This window comes from Pecten maximus, chromosome 11 (assembly GCF_902652985.1).
Source record: "Pecten maximus chromosome 11, xPecMax1.1, whole genome shotgun sequence".
Taxonomy (NCBI): Eukaryota; Metazoa; Mollusca; class Bivalvia; order Pectinida; family Pectinidae; genus Pecten; species Pecten maximus.
The window spans coordinates 26,547,432-26,574,779 of NC_047025.1; the positions used below are offsets into that span (position 1 = coordinate 26,547,432).

The 27,348-nt window shown below is 36.1% G+C and overlaps 1 protein-coding gene across 1 annotated transcript in view; it reads left to right on the top strand.

Moving 5' to 3' along the window:
- Nucleotides 1-238: 238 nt before the first annotated feature.
- Nucleotides 239-27,348, top strand: part of LOC117337643 (Y+L amino acid transporter 2-like) — a 29,289-nt gene continuing 2,179 nt past the window's right edge. The window contains exons 1-8 of the mRNA XM_033898728.1: nucleotides 239-950; nucleotides 3,662-3,787; nucleotides 5,605-5,704; nucleotides 13,796-13,840; nucleotides 17,659-17,782; nucleotides 18,339-18,442; nucleotides 19,443-19,539; nucleotides 19,750-19,899. Coding sequence (XP_033754619.1) covers nucleotides 494-950; nucleotides 3,662-3,787; nucleotides 5,605-5,704; nucleotides 13,796-13,840; nucleotides 17,659-17,782; nucleotides 18,339-18,442; nucleotides 19,443-19,539; nucleotides 19,750-19,899 — 1,203 coding nt within the window. The 5' untranslated portion in view covers nucleotides 239-493. The remainder of the gene's footprint in view (nucleotides 951-3,661; nucleotides 3,788-5,604; nucleotides 5,705-13,795; nucleotides 13,841-17,658; nucleotides 17,783-18,338; nucleotides 18,443-19,442; nucleotides 19,540-19,749; nucleotides 19,900-27,348) is intronic.

Below are 27,348 nucleotides of genomic sequence, written 5' to 3' on the forward strand. Positions count from 1 at the left end.
TGCAAAATTATGAACAAGCTGAATGCCGTCGGTCTTTACCACAAAATATGACTAACAATAGTCATATTTATATATTTATCAACAATTTGTTTGATTGGTCGTAGGCCTAATATTACGTATATCCTTCGGGAGCCCCACTAAACCTTTCACCATTTTGATTGGTTGTAGGCCTACTGTATACACTTACCGGAAGCATGTTTATCTTCCCGCGCTTGTTGTGTAGCTAAGTATACACAGCGTGACACAGTTATACTCACACAGTCTGTATTTGGATGTGATGATTGGATGGTCAGCTTATATATCAGTTACACTCGACTGGACACTGTGACAACATTAAGCTTCAGATAAAGTTACAGACAACCCATCATCCAGTGAACAAATTCGCGTAATAGTAGTCGGTTTTACATGTGACGTGGTTTTAGAACAAAAACATTTCCTCCCGGAACAACGTCGTAACACGTGTTTCAGAGGCCTGTTTGTGAGTTGTAAAAATATGGGTGAGAAAGACACAAACTCCGTTTCTTCGTCTGATGCTTCAGATACAGTGAAACTTAAGAAGGAACTTGGGCTTCACAATGGAGTTGCGATAATTGTTGGAGTGATAATTGGGGGCGGTATTTTCATATCGCCTAAAGGAGTGCTTCAGGAGGCTGGATCAGTCGGCCTTTCCCTCCTCATATGGGTACTGTGCGGACTCATATCTCTTATAGGGGCTATGTGCTATGCCGAACTTGGCACCATGATCTTGAAATCAGGTGCTGACTATGCTTATATTCGCGCGGCTTTTGGTAATTTACCTGCTTTTTTATACCTTTGGGTGGCGATAGTAATTATTTTACCCACCGGTAATGCCATAACGGCATTGACTTTTGCTGAATACATACTCGAACCATTGTTTCCGTGTGAATCGCCAAAATATGCCATTCAACTATTAGCTGCACTTTGTATCAGTAAGTAATTTTTGGTTACTCGCATTATTACAAAATAGACACTACATTGAATTAAATAACATGAAAGGATTGAATGAAATTATTTTTAGAATGTTTTATTGTCATATATATACTGCTTCATGTACTAAATAATGTGTGTTAAACAAGACTGTTATGACCAAATCCGGCCCAGGGCAGATTACCACGGTGTGTTCTACCCCGTGTACCGGCTGATGTTTTGATGATGCAAGATTTCATCATTCTGCAAACCACGTGGTGTCCACGCGGACCTGTTTTGTTTACAGCCGGTAGCTAATACACATTTACATTGGCTTCGGCTGTAAACGCCATTATACATAAATAATGACTAAATCAGCGAGGTACAGTAGCAGTAACATATTATAGCTCTAAAACTCACAATAATGATATTCGGTGAAATATTTCTGTACGAATTAGAAAGTACACATGCAACATTGATCTAAAGCTATCTTTGGACAATGTTTGAGGAATATTCGATTTAGTTTAATAAAATTTCTTTACTAAGATATAGATGTTCATATATACCAAGTTTCCTGTCCATTAATCATATAACGTGGTCAGCCATGTTTAGAATTACCTGGTCACGGCTGAGTGATCAGCCCTGTATGTTCATGGTTTCTCTGTTCCAATGATCCCACCTTGAACGGTTGTTAACAATGTGGCATTATAAGTTGCCTATCCTTGGTACTGACATCACTCACTTAGGCTAGTCTGAATGAGCACTAAATGTTTTCTGCGAGGTTTTTTTCAGTAGAAAATTTCAAAATTATCTGTTAAAGTGTTATTTCCCCAAAAATGGAGAAAAAATTATCAATATCTTACCAACTCTCCTGAAAACATCACTTTAACTTGTCACTTTATACACTAACAACGTGCGTCTATGAGGCCTGATTGCTTTGAAAAACCTAGGATGCTTTAGTATAAATCATTCTGAGCACGAGTCAAATAATTGTCTTCCTTTATCATTTGTGTTACTATGTATAACTTATATGTCTAATTATTAACACTATATATGTATCATAAATATATGCACTACATACATGTATTGTTGATCAAAAGGTTAAAGATTTGAATTTCCTGTCATTGAATTTTAATTATTCTGAAACACTCACTGTCAGTATCGGATACAAAACATTGATATCATTTCTTTTAGAAAATTTAAATATAGTATTTTTAATTTTAATACATAATTAAGTTCAACTTAAAAATGTATTAAAATTCAAAATACTATGTTTTCTAAAAGAAGCTATGAACACACTGATATTGATTATGTAACATCAATGTATTCACTATTGTGATGTTAATACTGTGATATATTTAAGCTTCTACCACAATACCCTGTGTTATTCCACTGTCGAGCCATTGTATAAATGTGCCGACTGTTGGATAGATATGTTATATACCACTAGTGGTATATGACCTTCCAGTCTTTTGATTGGTCAAGAATTCGATCTTTGACCCAAGCTGCAATTGTTATTGACGTCATCAATAATCAAATGACGTCACATCACGGGTCCCGGACGTCACCAGTACACTTTATTTGCATACGCGAAATTATACTTGGCCACATTTCCCTTTGATTCAAGCCGATATTATTGTGGTAGAAACAGGTCACACGACTCGTAATTGTTGGATATGGAATTTATTTCACACTCGTAAGTTATTTTTTTAAAGTTGCAAAAGACACTCGCTAAAGCTTGTGTCTTTTGTAACTTTTAAAAAATAACTTACTTGTGTGAAATGAATTCCATATATCCAACAATCACTCGTTGTGTAACCTCCATTTACTTAATCCTCTCAGTGTGTCATCACATATAAGGCCATCACCAGAGACCAGCGTCCACATCCTGTTTCCTTCATTTCTTTTCGACCAACTGCCTCCAGGTTTCCTTTGCTCTTCCACTCTTCCTTTTGCGTGATGTTGTCCATCTCGTTGCTACTAGTCTATTCCTTCTGATGATCGAGTCTAGTCATCATCATATTATGGTGCGGCTATTCAAATTGCCCTGCGTCTGTGGTCCATCAGTATAAAATCCTTGTCAGCACTATTTCTTGAAAAGTACTTTCATATTCATCAAACTTATTGTGTCCTCCTCGGGTATTGCATTTGTGCCAATTCAGGACATCCAGTTGACCCTTGACTTTTAGCAATTTCTAAAGTCAAATCACTTTTTCTCAGAAATATGAAGGGTCAGAACATTATGACAAATCAAGGCTTTTTCTGAGGGCTTTTTGGGGCCGATAATGGGCCCCGTTCCCAATTGAAATTATTTCCTATTTAAGCCAAATTCCCAAAATTAGCAGTATACTCCTGAAAAATTCTTTCCCAATTCAACAATTTTCTTCCCAAAATGAGGTAAAAAGGCCCATCCCAAACTTGGGAGAAAAAACCCTGCTAATAGACATGCTCCTTCAAACTCGAGAGTCAAATCTGATTTTGGAGAGTCAAAAACTTAATCTCAAGGGTCTACTGGATGCTATTTCTTGATATGTTTCTGAAACTTCATACGTAGGTGCCACTTGCTCTTGTAATCAGATTATTGAGAAAGAATGAAGACAGGAAAAGTAGAGAGAGGATCAGTCTGACATAGAACCAATTAGGGTCATTCAATGGTGGGTGGCAAGATCCCTCAGGGATCTCTTATTGATACAGGTACTAAGTATGTACTGTATTGTATTTCTTTCCTTTTCAGCACTTCTTACATTCATCAACTGTGTAAACGTGAAATGGGCAGCTCGAGTCCAAGATATCTTCACAGTTACGAAAATTGCAGCTCTTATTATCATTATCATCACAGGAATGGTCTACCTTTATACAGGTAAGCAATTGATTAAAGGGTTGGTCACCATGGCCTTAATTATATGTTATAATGGGGAAATACTAGCCCTTTCACCTTGACGGACAGAGTTCAATTTCCTGATCGGGACGTGAAAAGGTATGGGGTAACCTGCCTGGCCATTTGGATTTTCCCTGGGTACTCGGGTTTCCTCCCATGGTAAGACCTCGCAAGCGCTACCATTTGGGCCAGCAAGATTGATTTAGTTGGTATAACTTGTTTCGCAATTGTTGTAAGATAAATAAAGTTTACATACAATGGGGAAAACATCTACATGTCATCTTAAAGATTTTTGAAGGAAAATCACTGATTGTTCTAATAAATAGAATGATGTTTATATGTATTTGTGGAGGGCTGTATATAAAATCTGTTTTATTTATGTAAGATCTAAAAACTACATACACATATATTCACGTTTTGGTCCATACTTCATGAGAATGCGTTTTGAAAAGTTATTACATTGTACTTATGTTTTTCCAATATATAGAATATTTCTGTTTGCATGTACAGGGACTAGAGAGAGCTTTGATGGCTCGTTTGAGAACCACACATCTGAACCACAGAGTGTGGGCCGGATAGCCCTGGCATTTTATTCCGGCCTTTTCTCGTACTCGGGCTGGTAAATGACTTTTTGTTGTTGCAACATTAACTCATCAAAGGTCGTGGAATTGTCACCAAAAAATAAAACAACCTTTACTTCACTCACTCCTATTCTAACCTATATACTGTGGGTTCAGCCAATATTTTGTTATAACATGCTTCGATTCTTTATCGCAAGTATATATACATGTATACACATACATATTCAGAAAATCATTTTAACAGATTTGTATTCATGTAAGCAATAATCAGCTATAATATGCATGTTGAAATAATGATAATAAAGAAATTCTTCAGAGTTGTGATATTGCTTGTGTTTTTTGTAGATCTTTAATATTACAAATTCACAAATTAGAATATTAAATTATTTCTGATTAAGAACTCAAGAGGGACATTAATTATTTATAAATTATTGATATAAGTTATTGATTTTAGACAAATCAGTTACTTTAATTTTTAATGAATTCTTCACTCTTCCATGGCCAGTTGATAGTGATTCATAATTAATATAAAGAGTTTGATGGTGTTTTCATTAATTGACAGTGATTTCATAGTCTTTGTTAGAAATGTATGGATATTTTACTATTAGAAAGGGTAATATCCATTCCTTCAGTAGAACAGGTTGTCCAATTATGATCCTGACATCTTGTTGCTGTCTAATAAAGTACTAAAGTAGTCACAAATAACAAACATCATCAAATATTGATTCTGATAAAAGGATTTTGTGTGTAAGGATGTGTGAATGAGGATGCCGTAGTACGTAAGATGTGAAAATTTATTTGTAATATTGTCTAAAGCTGTTAAAATTTATTTGTAATATTGTCTAAAGCTGTTAGCGGTTATTATGTATACATGTAATTATCTATACGCTGTAGACCTAGCTACTGGTATTTAAACCACATATAAACCAGACATACTACTCCCATATGGTACAACACACTTATATGTTGAAAGTGACACTTTGTTTTATATTATGTATGTTTGAGCTTTACATCTAAGTATAATATAAGTTTATATATTGTTGTAGATGTTTTCTTTTCTGTGCATCCAGCAGACCATGCATTTTCTTCGAAGTACATTTCAAATATAATTTATAAAATGAAAATGTGATTTATGTGATTATCAGCATGCATGTGTAAAACAAAGTGCCAGTTAAAATTTCTGACAATACTAATTTTAACACAACCTAATTTTTACAGGTGACAGAGAAAGTTATCAAGAACCATTTAAGGGCTCTACCACTGAACCTGGGAACTTTGCTCTAGCTTTCTACTCTGGGCTTTTCTCATATGCAGGATGGTAATTCACTCTTTAACACTTATTCGTTAACACAAATATAATTAATGTTGAAACTTTGTATACTTAAGAAATAATTAACGATGATTCGTGTATTATTGCAGGATATACAACGAGGACGAGGATATTTTGCAATTAAATTAATAACGAAGGCCACAGGCCTGAGTTATTAATTAAAATTGCAAAATATCCGAGTCCGAGTTGTATATCCTGCAACAATACACGAGTCAAAGTTGATTATTTCTATTCTACCATGTACTGTTTAGTTCTGAGATCGACCTCTTTCTAATAGAAAAACAGCGAAGAAACCCCGGGAAAACCTTGTAATTTATTTCTTGAGTATTGCATTATTTGTTGATGAAATATACAGGCAATACAGTACTACGATCAAGAGCATCTATCATATGGCATTGATTTTGAAAATAAAAAAAAAGAAAAAAAAGTGGGGGCCTCCGTAGGATTCGAACTCGCGTCATGATAAAAATATATTGAAAGACTAACCCATTAGCCCACTCGGCTATAGTAACCTTTTATGAAACGGGTGAATATTAGATATTTAAAATTGTAACAGCCATGACTCACGAGCGTGTATTATTGGCACGAGCGTGGGTTATTGGAAAATAATACATGGTTTTTAACCAATCAAAACTGGCGTTACATAGCAAACATGGTAGAATATACATTCAAATTGTGTTCCTGTATCTTGGACATTATAACATTATAATTTTTTGCCAGTATTTCTATTAAATAAGTTTTAACATAGGGGAAACTCTATAAGGACCACAGGGGCTTGACACATGATATCAACCAGAATGAAATATTCATATTAAATGCCAGTGTCTCATCTCCAGATGATCCCCCATCAGACATGGACTTATTACCAGACATGGACTTATAACCAGACATGGACTTATTACCAGACATGGACTTATTACCAGACATGAACTTATTACCAGACATGAACTTATTACCAGACATGGACTTATTACCAGACATGGACTTATTTCCAGGCATGGACTTATTACCAGACATGGACTTATTACCAGACATGGACTTATTACCAGACATGGACTTATTACCAGACATGGACTTATAACCAGACATGGACTTATTACCAGACATGAACTTATTTCCAGGCATGGACTTATTACCAGACATGGACTTATTACCAGACATGGACTTATAACCAGACATGAACTTATTTCCAGGCATGGACTTATTACCAGACATGGACTTATTACCAGACATGAACTTATTACCAGACATGGACTTATAACCAGACATGGACTTATTTCCAGGCATGGACTTATTACCAGACATGGACTTATTACCAGACATGAACTTATTTCCAGGCATGGACATATTACCAGACATGGACATATTATCAGACATGGACTTATTACCAGACATGGACTTATTACCAGACATGGACTTATATCCAGACATGGACATATTACCAGACATGGACATATTACCAGACATGGACTTATATCCAGACATGGACATATTACCAGACATGGACATATTACCAGACATGGACACATTACCAGACATGGATTTATTATCAGACATGGACATATTACCAGACATGGGTTTATCATCAGACATGGACTTGTATGGTAGTTTTTGGCTAATATATATTCAGCATCAGATGCCACTTCAGGGGTCGACATTAAGGCTTGTCCACTTGTCCGGTACCAGACTAAATTGCTGTCGGACAAGTGAAAGTATCAAACCACTTGTCCAACGGGACAAGTAACAAATATTGTCTTCACCTTATACTTATGATAAAAACGAAACGAAAACATGGATAGTGCATGTACATTGAGTGTCACTTGTTCATAATGAAAATATTTTGATTTGGATCACTATGCAGATGATAACTAAACTTTCCATGTTATTCGAAAATATTCAATCAGCCCCATTGGTGTCTTTAAATTGCATATTGGAAAAAAGGGAATATGAATGAAAGCGTACAAGGAAATTGTAAGTGAATTTGAAGGACTAAAGTGGCGACAGATGCTGATACTATCAGGCCCGCTATTTATTGCAAGATTTAGCAAATATATTTTTTTCAGATATTTAGGCACTATTGCATTTCTACAATTATGTTCATGTCTTAGTCAGTTTATTTCTATTCTTATAAGACTAGTTTAGTTTCGGTAAATCGAAAATAGGCAGTCAGTAGTGTTTTTTTCTTCTTCATTATTTAACTTGGACAGCACACCAATAAATATCAGTAATATAGTTGTCATTGCAATGTTATCGTTTTACCGCATGACACACAGACATTGAAAAACATCATTAAACTTAATTGAAAATTTTCAAGTGGGACAAGTGATAATTCCATTCAGACAAGTGAATATAAATGTTACTTGTCCAAAGGGACAAGTGCAGAAAAAAGTTAATGTCGATCCCTGAAGGTATATTGGTGGAGCCTCATTTTTGACACTTCATGGTAGAAATCTCTTTTAGTGAAGATTTTCCTTTCCACTTCCCACAGTCAGTGAGGTACACGAAGATAGTCTAAGAAACAATTGTACCATACAGTAACTTGTAAATACCCCAGTGACAGGTAAAAATGACTTATAGACACTGACCTTTGACTGACAAGATAAAGTCACCAGCCCCAGTCTGTTGACCATTTCTGGGGTACAGTTGGTGAAATCTATTGTGATGGAGGATTATGTTGGGAATGTAACCGGTGAAATCTATTGTGATGGAGGATTATGTTGGGAATGTAACCGATATGTCAATGATCAAGTTGTAAAGTCCACACAATGGTGCTGTGATAAGTCAGTACATGGTCGTACATTACGGTCACAGCGTTATCGTTTCCATGCCTTTTGTGAACGTGATTTATGTATTAAGCTCATGTTTTCTCCGCAGTTATCTGTGTTTGTTGTTCGTTATTGTGTTCATTATCATAAGTATTTATGTAAATCTATACATACATTTGACGCAGTTTGATATCGTGTATTAATGTATTTCTATACATACATTTGATGCAGTTTGATATCATGAATTTCCTGCTGACATGCTCTGTATGTATAGTTATATATATGGGTGGATTATATTTTATTATATGTGAATATACTAAAAATTCCAGAAGACACAGTAGATCTGTATTTTATTTACCCTGCGTGTCACATCTTAATTCTTATATTACTATGCCATACTTGGAATAGTTTAGACAGGATGATTGTAGTGAAGCTAAAAGATAATACTTTTTTGGAGGATTAGAACAAATGCTATGTTCCATAAAATTAACAGTACTTATAGTCGTATATTTTTGAATTCAATACTATTGGTTTTGCTAACATAAGTAATATTGGGGCCATTGGAGGTTAAAGTCTGTTGGTCCAATAAGTAAGCTAAAAATAAAAACAACATTCAACTTAACTGTGTAAATAATAATTACTGAATACAACCCAAAGCATGCCGGGTCCTTTCATTAGCGACTTATCTGGAGAAGTAAATATTTTGGTAAGTTTTGCCACCATTGTGTTAACTGTATTTGTACATAGCTTTAGTGTCCGAGATAATGGATGGTATGTTAATGCAGTCTAGCCTTACAGGGAGTTTGTGTTTTGAAGGATTAATCTGACTTAATTTTATTTCACACCAACTATTGAGTTACCTGTGGTGTGTACCTTAAGCTTAGTAACCAGAAAATTCATTATTCACTGTACAAAAACATACTGACAGTGTTCGAGATAGCTTGTATCCGGTTCCACTGGGTCAGGAAACACCTCTGGCGTGCTCTAAGTGTTGATAACACAAATGTAAACATGAAGCACTGTTGAATAAGACTTCATTAAAGTTTCAGAAGTTTTAACACATTTCAATACTGTACAGGCATCAGGAAGTTTATACTTTTGATATCTAATCAGAATGAGGCGTTTCCGTTATAGTAAATCTGACTTACTTCTTTGCTTGGCTTGTTAAGTCTAACCTTCTTAATGTGGAATCATTACACTTTGCCAAAGTAGATAGACGTCTACTCTTCTATTCTTTTTGACACATTATATATAGAGAATACATGGTCAGTGTCTTAAAATATAAGCTGTATTTTGGCGAGGGTAAAGAAAGACAAAAGTGGCGAGCCACTTTTGTCTTTCTGTCCCATGTATTCTATTTATCCTGCAACAATAAAAATAAACATTTTAAAGTGAAACGGTCAATATCGGTGTCAAAAATGACAGAAACATGTTCGTTGTTTCACTTTAAAGTAGGTCAATCGAATTGACGCACGTGCTAAGATTCCAAAATACAGCTGTTTTCCATCACTGCCGTATACAGCAAAAATATATACGGTGGGTGTATTCCGACAATGCGGTGGCAGTTGCAGGATAAATATAATTATATAGTAGCTGGTCAACTGTGTGACAAAGACAAAACCACATTAGTCTTTCTTGTATTTGTACTAAAATTGGAGTTCAGCAAACCTTGATATTCCTCCTCTAATACCAACAGATTGAGACCCCATTATCTTACACCAAAAGGGCTGAAAGATTTTTTTTTTTTTTTTGAAAGAATGTGGCTTTATGAATCTAAGTAAAAGGATCATATAATATGTTGCCAATAGCCGAGACCCCTAGAAATCAATTGTTGTCATAGAAACTTTAGAAAGTCTGTAATCCCACCAGATGTGATATCTCAATGTTATAAATCACGTTATAAGTTCATCTAGGTATGGTATGTACATTATACTCTAGTATAAAAAACATGCAAAGCTGGAAACATAAACTGACTTGTAAATAAGGCATTACGTCTGGTTCCACAATACACCTCATCATCTTGGGAATTTAAAATTACCAGTTTTCACTTTCCAGAAGTGTTCTGGAGTGTTCTGGTTCTGTTGATTGCTATTTCATTCTATGAGAGGTCTTTTGTTAATAAACTCCAATGTTTTGTTACCAAGGTGACAAGTAACAATTTAGTACCTGCAACTACAGGTATCAAAGTTTTGTAGGTGCCAAGACCCCTCTGGGATTCCTTTTGATTAAGGTTATTAGAACACATCTAAATATGCAATTCCTTAACTAGGTGTTGGTTAAAATTTACAATTTATCAAACTTTTGAGGTATACATATCAACTCCATTTTTTGATAACATCTTAAATTATACATTCTTCTTGACAAAATATGTCAGCTGGGATAACAATGCAAAACTGTCATGCAATTTCACTATTTTCAGTCAATTCACTCAATTGTAAGTGTTGAAATTATCAGTAAGAGTTGGTGCCTATTTCCTCTTGAGCAAAATCTCAATACTTGTAATTGAACACAAAAGTTTCAAACACAACTGTACTGTGAGCAAAATGTATCTTATCATATTGGGTTCATGGATATTATCTACACCCCTCCAGATGTCAGTCAAGGTTAATTACAACCAAATGTATATATAGGAGCGCTGACTGGGTGGACCATCTGGTTATGATGACTTTTATTAAGAAATCATCCGCCTCCTGTGGTCAATATCCTGTCCAGTATCTCTAGTGGACAGACTGCAGTCCTGAGGGATTACCTATAGGGCTCCCTTGGGGGTTGGGGTGGGGGCACACCTAGCCCAACTGTGAGCCAGGCCCACACCCACCATGCACATGTTAATCCTTGATAATGCTGTACCAATTTAGTTCTGAATTTCAATCTAGTCATATATATTGGAGTTAATTGATTTGACTTGATATAAGGCCAAAGAATTATGAATGTTTGTCACGTTTCCACTAATATGCCAGAAAAATAGTTCAGGTATATGGGAAAATCTCTTTTTTTAAGTAGTTTTTACTAATGTGTGTGATCTTGACTTTGATAGTCTTTCCTTGAAAATGGCATAAAATACTTAGGGTAGGCACAAAAATATAGGGTCAGTATATATATATACATGTATATACGTAGGGTTAAGCAGGAACACATATTTTTTTAGGCCTTATTTCATGCACTAATAATTCTGTGAATGAATATGCTGTGCTAAGGAATTAAAAGTTTAGAATGCCAGTTTCATCTGCTACTGTAAACATCAGGTCAAGAAAAGACCCAGGTCTGATGGCCCAGAGCCAGTAAAAACCCAGGTCTGATGGCCCAGAGCCGGTAAAAACCCAGGTCTGAAGGCCCAGAGCCAGTAAGAACCCAGGTCTGAAGGCCCAGAGCCAGTAAGAACCCAGGTCTGATGGCCCAGAGCCAGTAAAAACCCAGGTCTGATGGCCCAGAGCCGGTAAGAACCCAGGTCTGAAGGCCCAGAGCCAGGTAAGAACCCCAGGTCTGAATGGCCGCATGAGCCAGTAAAAACCCAGGTCTGATGGCCGCAGAAGCCAGGTAAGAAACCCAGGTCTGAATGGCCTCAGAGCCGGTAAAGAACCGCAGGTCTGAATGGCCACAGAGCCGGTAATAAAATCCCAGGTCTTATGGCCAGAGCCAGTAAGAACCAGGTCTTATGGCCCGAGCATTAAGACCAGTTCTGATGGCCCAGAGCCAGTAAAAACCCAGGTCTGATGGCCCAGAGCAGTAAACCCCCAGGTCTGAAGGCCCATGCAGAGCCAGTTAAAAAACCCAGGTCTGATTGCCCAGAGCTAGTAAACACAGGTCTGATGGCCCAGAGCCAGTAAAAACCCAGGTCTGAAGGCCCAGAGCCAGTAAAAACCCAGGTCTGATGGCCCAGAGCCGGTAAGAAACCAGGTCTGAAGGCCCATGCAGAGCCAGTAAAAACCCAGGTCTGAAGGCCCAGAGCCAGTAAAAACCCAGGTCTGATGGCCCAGAACCAGTAAGAACCCAGGTCTGAAGGCCCAGAGCCAGTAAAAACCCAGGTCTGAAGGCCCATGCAGAGCCAGTAAAAACCCAGGTCTGATTGCCCAGAGCTAGTAAAAACCCAGGTCTGATGGCCCAGAGCCAGTATATTTGATCTGTGAGCAAGTGAATATTGGTGACTACTTGTCTGATTGGCAAATGCAAAATTACTGGCAATTTTTAGGTCACCTGAGACAGTCATAAGTGACCTGTCCAATTGCTTTTTTGTCCGTATTTCGTCTTGTGTCGTCCATCTTATGCCATCTGCTGTCCGCCGGTAAACAATTTATATTTTCTTCGCAGAAACCCCTGAATCAATTTCAATGAAATTTTGCAGAAATTTTCCATGGTCACAGGTCAACCAAAATTGTGAACTATATTGTCCCCAACCCCCACAAGACTAAAAGGCAGGGCCAACGGGCAAAATTGACAGAAATTTCAAAAATCTTCTTCTCAAGACTGAAATAAGGTAGAAGCAAATACTCTTCATGGATGGAAGGATCTTAAGGTGCTTTACCAAAATTGTGAATTTCATGACCCAGGGGCTCTCACGTTTGTCCCTGAGGAGGGGGTAAACTTTACTAAAGTTTATATAGGGAAATGATATTTTTGACAATCAGTTGTTTGATTTCTTTTGGAATTTATTCTAACTTGATTAACGTTATCATCATGGGATGACAATTTGATGGTTGCACATGTTAGCACAGACGACTGACCCCCAGGGACTCAAGGTTGCCACCAAAAAGGGTCAAATTAACTGAAATATTTCAAAACTCAGGTGACCGTTAAGGCCCATATGGGCCTCTCATTACCTTTTCCTTAGAGTAATTTAAGATACTATTAATTAAGTTCAATATGGTCCAATATGTTTCAACTTTTGGCAAGTAAATTTGAACACAAACTTGTCCAAGGACCAGTGATGCTGAATCTGTTTTCCCTGACCTGAACATACATATTTTTGCATTCTCTAATTTCAGCCTGTATTATGATTCTATTATTTCATGCTTTGATGAATTGGAACATCAACAATATTTTCCATAAAAACATTTTACTGTTAATGTTATGGCACACTGACAGTCATAATTTACATTTTCAGTGCAAAAATGTATGTTAATAAACTGTTTAAATATATTTATATGTATACATGTACTATCGTATATTAGATAAGCTTTTAACTAGAGTTTAACAGTGCCTGGTATCGTGTCATACAGGTAAAATATTTCTTATAAACATGCATACAAAAGTCTCCGATTCACATTTTATGTTTTAAAATTATTTTGTTCTGATTTGTATTTGTATATCTATCTAGGAACTACCTGAACTTTGTCACCGAGGAAATCAAAGATCCATACAAGTAAGTTTAGTTATTCAATTGCAGTAATGTACTTTAAAACAGATTGTCAGAATGATGAATTAGCACAATCATGATTAAAACGTTAAAATAAGTTTACTGCTAAAATATGTACATTTATAGTATGTCCCTCTAACATTAGACTTACAGCGACATATTGTATCAACAGAATAATAGCAATATTAATATTACGTCAGTAGACAGTTCCACCCTGGTAAATATAACGTCAGTAGACAGTTCCACCCTGGTAAATATTACGTCAGTAGACAGTTCCACCCTGGTACATATTACGTCAGTAGACAGTTCCACCCTGGTAAATATTACGTCAGTAGACAGTTCCACCCTGGTACATATTACGTCAGTAGACAGTTCCACCCTGGTAAATATTACATCAGTAGACAGTTCCACCCTGGTAAATATTACGTCAGTAGACAGTTCCACCCTGGTAAATATTACGTCAGTAAACAGTTCCACCCTGGTACATATTACGTCAGTAGACAGTTCCACCCTGGTAAGTATTTCGTCAGTAGACAGTTCCACCCTGGTACATATTACGTCAGTAGACAGTTCCACCCTGGTACATATTACATCAGTAGACAGTTCCACCCTGGTACATATTACGTCAGCAGACAGTTCCACCCTGGTACATTCACAGAATAATGTCATTTTGAAATTCTGTTTAATATGTGCTGTGGGGACGGGTACATATGTGCTGGACAGATAATAACTTAAAGAAATTACATAGAGGTGTTGTCCTTCCTAGTCTGTTAAGAGATATATTGTAATATAATTGTGACATGTTGTGATATAAAGCACTGTAATTATGCAAAATGCCTTAATAATAGTGCATAAACGATTGCAAATTATCAGTTAATTGTTCCATTTGTCAGTGTCAAGATTGCGTAGTCTGAATTCATTATAAAAGCTCTGTAGAACAGCCTCAAGCTTCCAATATATACCAATTTCACCCCGGCAATTGACAATCTCATTTGTATCAAGCAAATAAACTTCATCCAATACTTCAGTTCAAATAAAGCCAATTGAACAGCTATGACAGCTTTACTTTGACAAAGATTTATTGCAAATCATGAAGTTGCCGTTATTGTGATTGTTCAGCAGGATGGTTTTAATTTGGGGACAGTATTTGCTTATTGATGTGACAAATACCATTTCACAGATGCCTGCATTACTGGAAAGCTTCATTAGGTACTCACAAGAAATACGAGAAATAGATGATAAAATTGATTTCTGTTAAGACAAATGTGTTGGGCGTATAATTTCCCCATTTCTTTCTATTCAACCGATGTACTTAAGACTCCAGAATCGGAATATAAACAACTTACTTAACCATATTCGGTGCTATATTCTTCAATTTTCGAGAGAGTAATTGCATTTCTTGTTTACTCTGGCAGCAAATTATTTTCTTGTTTCAATTCAAAAGTGTTCCAACAATTTGTCACCATATGTACATTTTTTTCCTGTACAGCCTTAAATTATCATAGATAGATTTGTTAACTTTTAAATCTGCAATGTTGCACAACAAAATTTCTTATATACAATGTATACTCTATTTTGGTAACTAATCCTGATGGACATTACACATTGACATCCTACAAAGAAGATCTCATTTTAGACATCACACATTGACATACTACAAAGATCTCATTTTAGACTTTACACATTGACATACTACAAAGAAGATCTCATTTTAGACATCACACATTGACATCCTACAAAGATCTCATTTTGGACATTTCACATTGACATCCTACAAAGATCTCATTTTAGACATTACACATTGACATACTACAAAGATCTCATTTTAGACTTTACACTTTGACATCCTACAAAGAAGATATCATTTTGGACATTTCACATAGACATCCTACAAAGAAGATATCATTTTGGACATTTCACATAGACATCCTACAAAGATATCATTTTGGACATTACACATTGACATCCTACAAAGATCTCATTTTGGACATTACAATTGACATCCTACAAAGAAGATCTCATTTTAGACATTACACATTGACATCCTACAAAGATCTCATTTTGGACATTACACATTGACATCCTACAAAGAAGATCTCATTTTACACATTACACATTGACATCCTACAAAGATCTCATTTTAGACATTACACATTGACATCCTACAAAGATCTCATTTTGGACATTACACATTGACATCCTACAAAGATCTAATTTTAGACATTACACATTGACATCCTACAAAGAAGATCTCATTTTAGACATCACACATTGACATACTACAAAGATCTCATTTTACACATTACACATTGACATCCTACAAAGATCTCATTTTGGCTGTTGAATATATCCCACCCACAAATCCTCCCCTTACCATTTATATATATATACAATGTACCTATGGTTCAACTTCCGAAAACTGAACACCTCTAAATACCTAACGAATTGATGGTCCAGATTAGATATTAAGAAAGAAAAAGCATTTTAAAAAGTGAACAAGTTATGTCAAGAGATGAATATTGATAAGGACTGTTGGTTTTTGGTCTAAAAGAACTGATAGATACAGGATCTTAAATAGATACAGGATCTTAAATGAAATCTCGTTTCGTATGAGATTTTATAAAATGAGAGCTAGAAGTTACAATTTTTACGAGACTTGGCTAGCAAAAATTAAAACTTCTTTATTAGAAAAGATTTAAGATACATTTTATCACAACTCAAAAGCGTACATTTTGACAGGTTTTAATAAAATGTCAAAATGTGGAGGACTTAAACAAACAGACAGCCATTTTGTTGCATCATTCACAATTCATGACATCATGTTTTTGGTCACTGTTATGATGTGATAATCAATTTCTGACTAGCACAGCCAATGAAAAAAAAGCCTCCAGGGTATAGTACACATCAAGTCTGATATTTCTGTAGAGGGAAATAATACTGGTAATTAGCATGACCTACAAGTCATGAGTTTGAGCTCCAGGTATATTTGTTTCCTGTTTGGGGACATGAAACATACTTTAATAATTCAGGGTGATACTTTCCTAATTGGTCCATTTATCAATTGGAGGTATGGTAACATAGTAGGAATTGATTGGAGTGTCCTGATTTATCAACATGATAAACAGTTGACACAGATTACCCCGGTAGTGATATTAGTCAACTTGATGATTAATTCCTCATGTCCAGGTGTGTCACAGTTTTTGTCACTAGTTGTAATGATTAAATAGCAATATGACTTAATCACATTTTCAAATATAAAATCAAAAGTTTATAATGTTCATGCGTGATTGTATTAAATGTCGCTTACTGACAATGTGTAAATTTCTTCAAGTCTTTCCATAATGGATTGTGACTATAACAGAACTAGTGAGCTGCAGGTATATGTTGGAATCAATATGTAAATATAGGACAATTAGGATTTAGCTCTGTTCTTTTAAATTGTTGATTATCTATATCTGCTGACTGTTATGGAGTATTGAAAGTACATACAAGTGTAAATGATGTTTAACTCCAGTTTGGGGTGTCCTGGAATTAAAATATGTATTAGTGTCTAAATTTTAGCAATTTTATACTCGCTGCATATTAAAACAGCCATATACATGTACGTACCTTGATCACCTCTTTCAAGTAGAGCCATTTGATTTATAATCAAACTCAAATTTTCATAAAAGATAAATGCTCTGAACACATTTAATAGATCTGCTATATTTTTTTTTTATTTGAATCATTCTATTTCAAATACCCCATAAATCATGTGATAAGAATACTCCATCATGATACATGTTCCACAGACAATACTTTATATTTCACTTTCTTGCATCCAGAAATTTACCACGAGCCATTGGTATCTCCTTGCCTTTAGTGACAATCATCTACGTCCTGGCCAACATTGCCTACTTTGCAGTGCTCACACCTGTTGAAATGCTGAAGTCGGACGCTATAGCTGTGGTAAGTACAGTCGGAAACAATCTTACAAGCTTTGATAGTGGTGGCATAAAGTAATCTCAAGGTTACATACTATTGGTCAAGGTCACCTTCCTAACTGATAGGAGTAATTAATGGGAAGTATATTGTGCTATCTGTCAACCAGGAGTAATTAATGGGAAGTATATTGTGCTATCTGTCAATGCCAGGTCTTTGGTCAGACTGTTCTGCTGCTGAGGGTTTTACCATGAGTGTGTATACGTGGCGATCAGTGTTATTACAAATAAATACATTCCTAGATTAGTTTACTTTTCAAAAGTTGAATCTTACGTGTTTTAAATTTAAATCCATAGAAATGTATTTTTTTGATAAATCATACCAATTTGGTTTCAGTGACTGTTGATAGTTAATTTAGTTAATTAATTTGTGACATCAGATGCAAACTCAGGAAATATTGCTATATTAATTTTGATATATCAGTCAAATTTTTAAGCATTGATCTAAAAATTAGCCTTTGAGTCTGTTAAATCAGTTGTTTAACAGTAGTGGCTTTATACATTGAACAAACTTTTCATTACAGACATTTGCTGATCGAACCTTAGGAGTGATGGCTTGGACAATGCCCGTATTTGTAGCTTGTTCAACATTTGGAGGTCTCAATGGGGCAATCTTTACCTCAGCCAGGTACACCAGCATGGATAGCTCATTAAATAACATCTACATAACTTTGCATTCAGCCAAGTATATCACAGAGCTTTAAATATTATGTTGAACCCAAATTTAATAGTTCCATGTGACTGGACTTCGGGAATTTTTAGTATATGATAAATACGTGTAAAATATGTCTGATCCCGAGACACAGTATTGGTATAATAGATCCAGCTAGGGTCAGTAACCGTAAAGGTTTCTCACAACTTTACTAAACAGACTCTAATCTTATTATGGATCAATTGCGGTGACAGCTGAGATAAACAGATATGAGAAAGCAAACATTTTTATATCATATACACGTGTGACTCATGTTATATACCATTAAATCTTATATTATTGTTAATTTAAAATGGAATTTATTAAAACAGACCATGTTAATTAATTTAATAGATTCTATATAATAATACCTCAAGTTATAATTATGCTGCTTTACCTGCTTCACTTCTATACAGGATCCCTTCATTCTAGATCTTGTAGATCTTATTTGTTATTATCTAGTGCTGAAACAATACGCTTCCCTCATGATATGATACATATCGCGATACTTGTCTCACGATACAATTCATATCACAGTACATTTATTTCACACACAAAAATCGATAAGATATGTTAAACACCAATTTGTTTCTGTTACACGGAATCCAAAATGATTCCAAATATACAATTCAAATGAAGCATGTGGTTCTTTCAAATCTAAACAGTCACTTGGCGAAAGCGCTTCTGCCACCATGCTGGTTTTGGGCGATACTTATTACTGCAAAGAAAATCGGAAACTGCCTGATGCGAAAAACCATTGGCTTTCCATGATGCAAGAAAAAAATATTGTGAACCAAACCATGCCATTTTACATAAATCGCCCCATAGATTACTGTTATTTTCAGATTTATAGAGTCAGCTGTCATCCCTACCTATGACTTACTCAACTCTTCCGTTGGTTCAGAATTTTCTGATGATTTTTATGATCTTTCCCCAGGTTATTTTTTGTCGGTGCTCGTCAAGGACATTTGCCAGGTTTCTTAGCGACAATAAACTACAAATTCTTCACACCTCTTCCTTCTCTGGTGTTTGGGGTAGGTACTAATGTTAAGAATTACACATATTGCAGGATATTTAGTGTAATGACATTTCAGATATGAACTGTTTGAAGGGATTGTAAACAATTATCATGTTATACTTAGTAATTACTTGGAAGTGATCAATTTTATTAAAGAAAACAAAATTTCATGCCAAGAAAGTAATATGATTGTCATTACAAATTTCTGAGTGTTTCTTTTTTACAGTGTATAATGTCACTCATCATGCTGTGTTGGAGTGACATTTACGCATTAATAAACTACGCCAGTTTTGTGGAGTCCTCATTTATTGGAATAAGCATAGCAGGCATGCTGTACATGCGGTACAAATACCCAGACTGGGAACGACCCATCAAGGTATGGCACTAACCGACACCTGTGTGTGAGAGAAAGTGTAATGGTGATTTCACCTAGGAATTCCGTAACCTGTCAATGTTAATTTAGGATTTGAAATTCCTCAATACAGTACTTGCCAATATTATAAAATTGTATCACTATATATATATGTTAATGACAGGTATTGAATATTCATATTAGTACATATGTGATATTACCGTGCAGCATTAACGATTAGCACACAAATTTAAGTATCTGAAACACATAAGTTTTCCAGTCCCCTCTGTCTGTTGCTAGTAGACCTTGACATCACTATACATTTGCATGTCTGTTGCTAGTTGACCTTGACATCACTGTACATTTGCATGTCTGTTGATAGTTGACCTTGACATCACTGTACATTTGCATGTCTGTTAACGTTGCTAGTTGACCTTGAGGGGGCCGCGATGACCGAGTGATTAAGGTGTACCGACACTTTAACACTAGCCCTCCACCTCTGGGTTGCGAGTTCGAAACCTACGTGGGGCAGTTGCCAGGTACTGATCGTAGGCTGGTGGGTTTTTTCCGGGTACTCCGGCTTTCCTCCACCTCCAAAACCTGGCACGTCCTTAAATGACCCTGGCTGTTAATAGGACGTTAAACAAAAACAAACAAACAAGTTGACCTTGACATCACTGTACATTTGCATGTCTGTTGATAGTTGACCTTGACATCACTGTACATTTGCATCACACTCAGCTATACAACTGTTATTACACTCTGGCATCTAAGACTTGGGTATTGTATTACTGAATAACAAGGATATTAGTGAGCATTCTCTCTGTGATGTTTACCAGGATTATTTCGCATCTGTACTGTAACTTGATAGGAATGAGTGTTTTCATTATTATTCATATATGGATATACATATACCTAGAGAATTTAATTAATAACAAAAACATTTCTAGTTCTGTTTACTACTGATATATAGTATTTGTTATTACAGTATAAAGTTTCATTGTTATGCACCAACACCTGGATATATTTATACTGTTAATATAAATATAAAAAATTAATGGTTTATCATATTTCTGAAACGTTGAATAAAATACATATTAACAGTATCATTTTATTTGTGAATGAATCGACAGAAGTTAACCATGCATACACAGTGTGTAAGGATGCAGTAACACCGTGTATCACCTTGTCAGAGACATATCTTAATGTACACCCTCTCATCTACACTGTAATAATGTAAACCCTCTCATCTACACTGTAATAATGTACTCCCTCTCATCTACACTGTAATAATGTACTCCCTCCCATCTACATTGTAATAATGTACACCCTCTCATCTACATTGTAATAATGTACTCCCTCTCATCTACACTGTAATAATGTACACCCTCTCATCTACACTGTAATAATGTAAACCCTCCCATCTACACTGTAATAATGTACACCCTCCCATCTACATTGTAATAATGTACACCCTCTCATCTACATTGTAATAATGTACACCCTCTCATCTACATTGTAATAATGTATCCCCTCTCATCTACATTGTAATAATGTACTCCCTCTCATCTACATTGTAATAATGTACACCCTCCCATCTACACTGTAATAATGTACTCCCTCTCATCTACATTGTAATAATGTAAACCCTCTCATCTACACTGTAATAATGTACTCCCTCTCATCTACACTGTAATAATGTACACCCTCCCATCTACATTGTAATAATGTACTCCCTCTCATCTACACTGTAATAATGTACACCCTCTCATCTACACTGTAATAATGTAAACCCTCCCATCTACACTGTAATAATGTACACCCTCCCATCTACATTGTAATAATGTACTCCCTCTCATCTACACTGTAATAATGTACACCCTCTCATCTACACTGTAATAATGTAAACCCTCCCATCTACATTGTAATAATGTACACCCTCTCATCTACATTGTAATAATGTACACCCTCCCATCTACATTGTAATAATGTACTCCCTCTCATCTACATTGTAATAATGTACACCCTCCCATCTACATTGTAATAATGTACACCCTCCCATCTACACTGTAATAATGTACACCCTCCCATCTACACTGTAATAATGTACACCCTCCCATCTACACTGTAATAATGTATCCCCTCCCATCTACATTGTAATAATGTACACCCTCCCATCTACACTGTAATAATGTACACCCTCCCATCTACACTGTAATAATGTATCCCCTCCCATCTACATTGTAATAATGTACACCCTCCCATCTACATTGTAATAATGTACACCCTCCCATCTACACTGTAATAATGTACACCCTCCCATCTACACTAATAATGTACACCCTCCCATCTACATTGTAATAATGTACACCCTCCCATCTACATTGTAATAATGTACACCCTCCCATCTACATTGTAATAATGTACACCCTCCCATCTACATTGTAATAATGTACACCCTCCCATCTACATTGTAATAATGTACTCCCTCTCATCTACATAGTAATAATGTACACCCTCTCATCTACACTGTAATAATGTAAACCCTCCCATCTACATTGTAATAATGTATCCCCTCTCATCTACATTGTAATAATGTACACCCTCCCATCTACATTGTAATAATGTACTCCCTCCCATCTACATTGTAATAATGTACACCCTCCCATCTACATTGTAATAATGTACTCCCTCTCATCTACATTGTAATAATGTACTCCCTCTCATCTACACTGTAATAATGTACTCCCTCCCATCTACATTGTAATAATGTAAACCCTCTCATCTACACTGTAATAATGTACTCCCTCTCATCTACACTGTAATAATGTACACCCTCCCATCTACACTGTAATAATGTACACACTCTCATCTACACTGTAATAATGTACACACTCTCATCTACATTGTAATAATGTACTCCCTCTCATCTACATTGTAATAATGTACACCCTCCCATCTACATTGTAATAATGTATCCCCTCTCATCTACATTGTAATAATGTACACCCTCCCATCTACATTGTAATAATGTACACCCTCCCATCTACATTGTAATAATGTACTCCCTCTCATCTACATAGTAATAATGTACACCCTCTCATCTACACTGTAATAATGTACACCCTCTCATCTACACTGTAATAATGTAAACCCTCCCATCTACATTGTAATAATGTATCCCCTCTCATCTACATTGTAATAATGTACACCCTCTCATCTACATTGTAATAATGTACACCCTCTCATCTACATTGTAATAATGTACACCCTCTCATCTACACTGTAATAATGTACACCCTCCCATCTACATTGTAATAATGTACACACTCTCATCTACACTGTTATAATGTATCCCCTCTCATCTACACTGTAATAATGTACACACTCTCATCTACATTGTAATAATGTATCCCCTCCCATCTACATTGTAATAATGTACACCCTCCCATCTACACTGTAATAATGTACACCCTCCCATCTACATTGTAATAATGTACACCCTCCCATCTACACTGTAATAATGTACACCCTCCCATCTACACTGTAATAATGTACACACTCTCATCTACACTGTAATAATGTATCCCCTCTCATCTACACTGTAATAATGTACACCCTCTCATCTACATTGTAATAATGTACTCCCTCTCATCTACATTGTAATAATGTACTCCCTCCCATCTACATTGTAATAATGTACTCCCTCCCATCTACATTGTAATAATGTACACCCTCCCATCTACACTGTAATAATGTATCCCCTCTCATCTACATTGTAATAATGTACACCCTCCCATCTACATTGTAATAATGTACACCCTCCCATCTACACTGTAATAATGTACACCCTCTCATCTACATTGTAATAATGTACACACTCTCATCTACACTGTAATAATGTATCCCCTCTCATCTACACTGTAATAATGTATCCCCTCCCATCTACATTGTAATAATGTACACCCTCTCATCTACATTGTAATGTAAACCCTCCCATCTACACTGTAATAATGTACTCCCTCTCATCTACATTGTAATAATGTACTCCCTCTCATCTACACTGTAATAATGTACACCCTCTCATCTACATTGTAATAATGTACACCCTCCCATCTACACTGTAATAATGTACACCCTCTCATCTACATTGTAATAATGTACACCCTCCCATCTACATTGTAATAATGTACACCCTCCCATCTACATTGTAATAATGTACACCCTCTCATCTACACTGTAATAATGTACACCCTCTCATCTACATTGTAATAATGTACACCCTCTCGTCTACACTGTAATAATGTACACCCTCTCATCTACATTGTAATAATGTACACCCTCCCATCTACATTGTAATAATGTACACCCTCCCATCTACACTGTAATAATGTACACCCTCTCGTCTACACTGTAATAATGTACACCCTCTCATCTACATTGTAATAATGTACACCCTCCCATCTACATTGTAATAATGTACACCCTCCCATCTACATTGTAATAATGTACACCCTCTCATCTACACTGTAATAATGTACACCCTCCCATCTACATTGTAATAATGTACACCCTCTCGTCTACACTGTAATAATGTACACCCTCTCATCTACATTGTAATAATGTACTCCCTCTCAGCTACACTGTAATAATGTACACCCTCTCATCTACACTGTAATAATGTATCCCCTCCCATCTACATTGTAATAATGTACACACTCTCATCTACACTGTAATAATGTAAACCCTCCCATCAACACTGTAATAATGTACACCCTCTCATCTACACTGTAATAATGTACACCCTCCCATCTACACTGTAATAATGTATCCCCTCTCATCTACATTGTAATAATGTACACCCTCCCATCTACACTGTAATAATGTACACCCTCTCATCTACACTGTAATAATGTACTCCCTCCCATCTACATTGTAATAATGTACACCCCTCCCATCTACATTGTAATAATGTACTCCCTCTCATCTACATTGTAATAATGTACTCCCTCCCATCTACATTGTAATAATGTACTCCCTCTCATCTACATTGTAATAATGTACTCCCTCCCATCTACATTGTAATAATGTACTCCCTCCCATCTACATTGTAATAATGTACACCCTCCCATCTACACTGTAATAATGTATCCCCTCTCATCTACATTGTAATAATGTACACCCTCCCATCTACATTGTAATAATGTAAACCCTCCCATCTACACTGTAATAATGTACACCCTCCCATCTACATAGTAATAATGTACACCCTCTCATCTACATTGTAATAATGTACTCCCTCCCATCTACATTGTAATAATGTACTCCCTCCCATCTACATTGTAATAATGTACTCCCTCCCATCTACATTGTAATAATGTACACCCTCCCATCTACACTGTAATAATGTACACCCTCCCATCTACACTGTAATAATGTACACCCTCCCATCTACATTGTAATAATGTACACCCTCTCATCTACATTGTAATGTAAACCCTCCCATCTACACTGTAATAATGTACTCCCTCTCATCTACATTGTAATAATGTATCCCCTCTCATCTACATTGTAATAATGTACACCCTCTCATCTACATTGTAATAATGTACTCCCTCTCATCTACACTGTAATAATGTACACCCTCCCATCTACATTGTAATAATGTACTCCCTCTCATCTACACTGTAATAATGTACACCCTCTCATCTACATTGTAATAATGTATCCCCTCTCATCTACATTGTAATAATGTACACCCTCCCATCTACATTGTAATAATGTACACCCTCCCATCTACATTGTAATAATGTACACCCTCCCATCTACATTGTAATAATGTACACCCTCCCATCTACATTGTAATAATGTACACCCTCCCATCTACATTGTAATAATGTACACCCTCCCATCTACATTGTAATAATGTACACCCTCCCATCTACACTGTAATAATGTACACCCTCCCATCTACATTGTAATAATGTACACCCTCCCATCTACATTGTAATAATGTACACCCTCTCATCTACATTGTAATAATGTACACCCTCCCATCTACACTGTAATAATGTACACCCTCCCATCTACATTGTAGTAATGTACACCCTCCCATCTACACTGTAATAATGTACACCCTCCCATCTACATTGTAATAATGTACACCCTCTCATCTACATTGTAATAATGTACACCCTCCCATCTACACTGTAATAATGTACACCCTCCCATCTACACTGTAATAATGTACACCCTCTCATCTACACTGTAATAATGTACACCCTCTCATCTACATTGTAATAATGTACACCCTCCCATCTACATTGTAATAATGTACACCCTCTCATCTACATTGTAATAATGTACACCCTCTCATCTACATTGTAATAATGTACACCCTCTCATCTACATTGTAATAATGTAAACCCTCCCATCTACACTGTAATAATGTACACCCTCCCATCTACACTGTAATAATGTAAACCCTCTCATCTACATTGTAATAATGTACTCCCTCTCATCTACATTGTAATAATGTACTCCCTCTCATCTACATTGTAATGTAAACCCTCCCATCTACACTGTAATAATGTACACCCTCCCATCTACACTATAATAATGTACACCCTCCCATCTACATTGTAATAATGTACACCCTCTCATCTACACTGTAATAATGTACACCCTCCCATCTACACTGTAATAATGTACACCCTCCCATCTACACTGTAATAATGTACACCCTCCCATCTACATTGTAATAATGTACACCCTCCCATCTACACTGTAATAATGTACACCCTCCCATCTACACTGTAATAATGTACACCCTCCCATCTACACTGTAATAATGTACTCTCATCTACATTGTAATAATGTACTCCCTCCCATCTACACTGTAATAATGTAAACCCTCTCATCTACATTGTAATAATGTACACCCTCCCATCTACACTGTAATAATGTACACCCTCTCATCTACACTGTAATAATGTACTCTCATCTACATTGAGCCTCCTGGGATAACCAGAGTGTTGCATATCAAAAGCTATCTAACTGAGACCTACAATATACCAGCATCACCAATGTGTGTAGTTTACTGTGTTGGATGGCAGTGACCTTCGCCTGCAGGTCAGAAGTCACATGAATATTTTTAGTACACCATCATCAGGGCCCAGTTGTTCAAAAGGTGATTAGGCTAATCACAGTTTAACAACTATATTAAAATCCTGATAAAATAATTTCTGGTAAAACTTATCTGACAAAATTTTCTGAAACTAAAACATCTACCAGTCTCTTCATACCTGCTGATTTTAAAGAATATACAAACATATGATTTGGAGTAAAGAAGAAATGAGAATTTCACTAATCAAGTGATTAAGTTAATCACCTTTTGAACAACTGGGCCCAGATGTGGGTTGTTCAAATTTCTGTTAGTCTGTCGATCCATAAACAATCCTTGTTATTGCTATT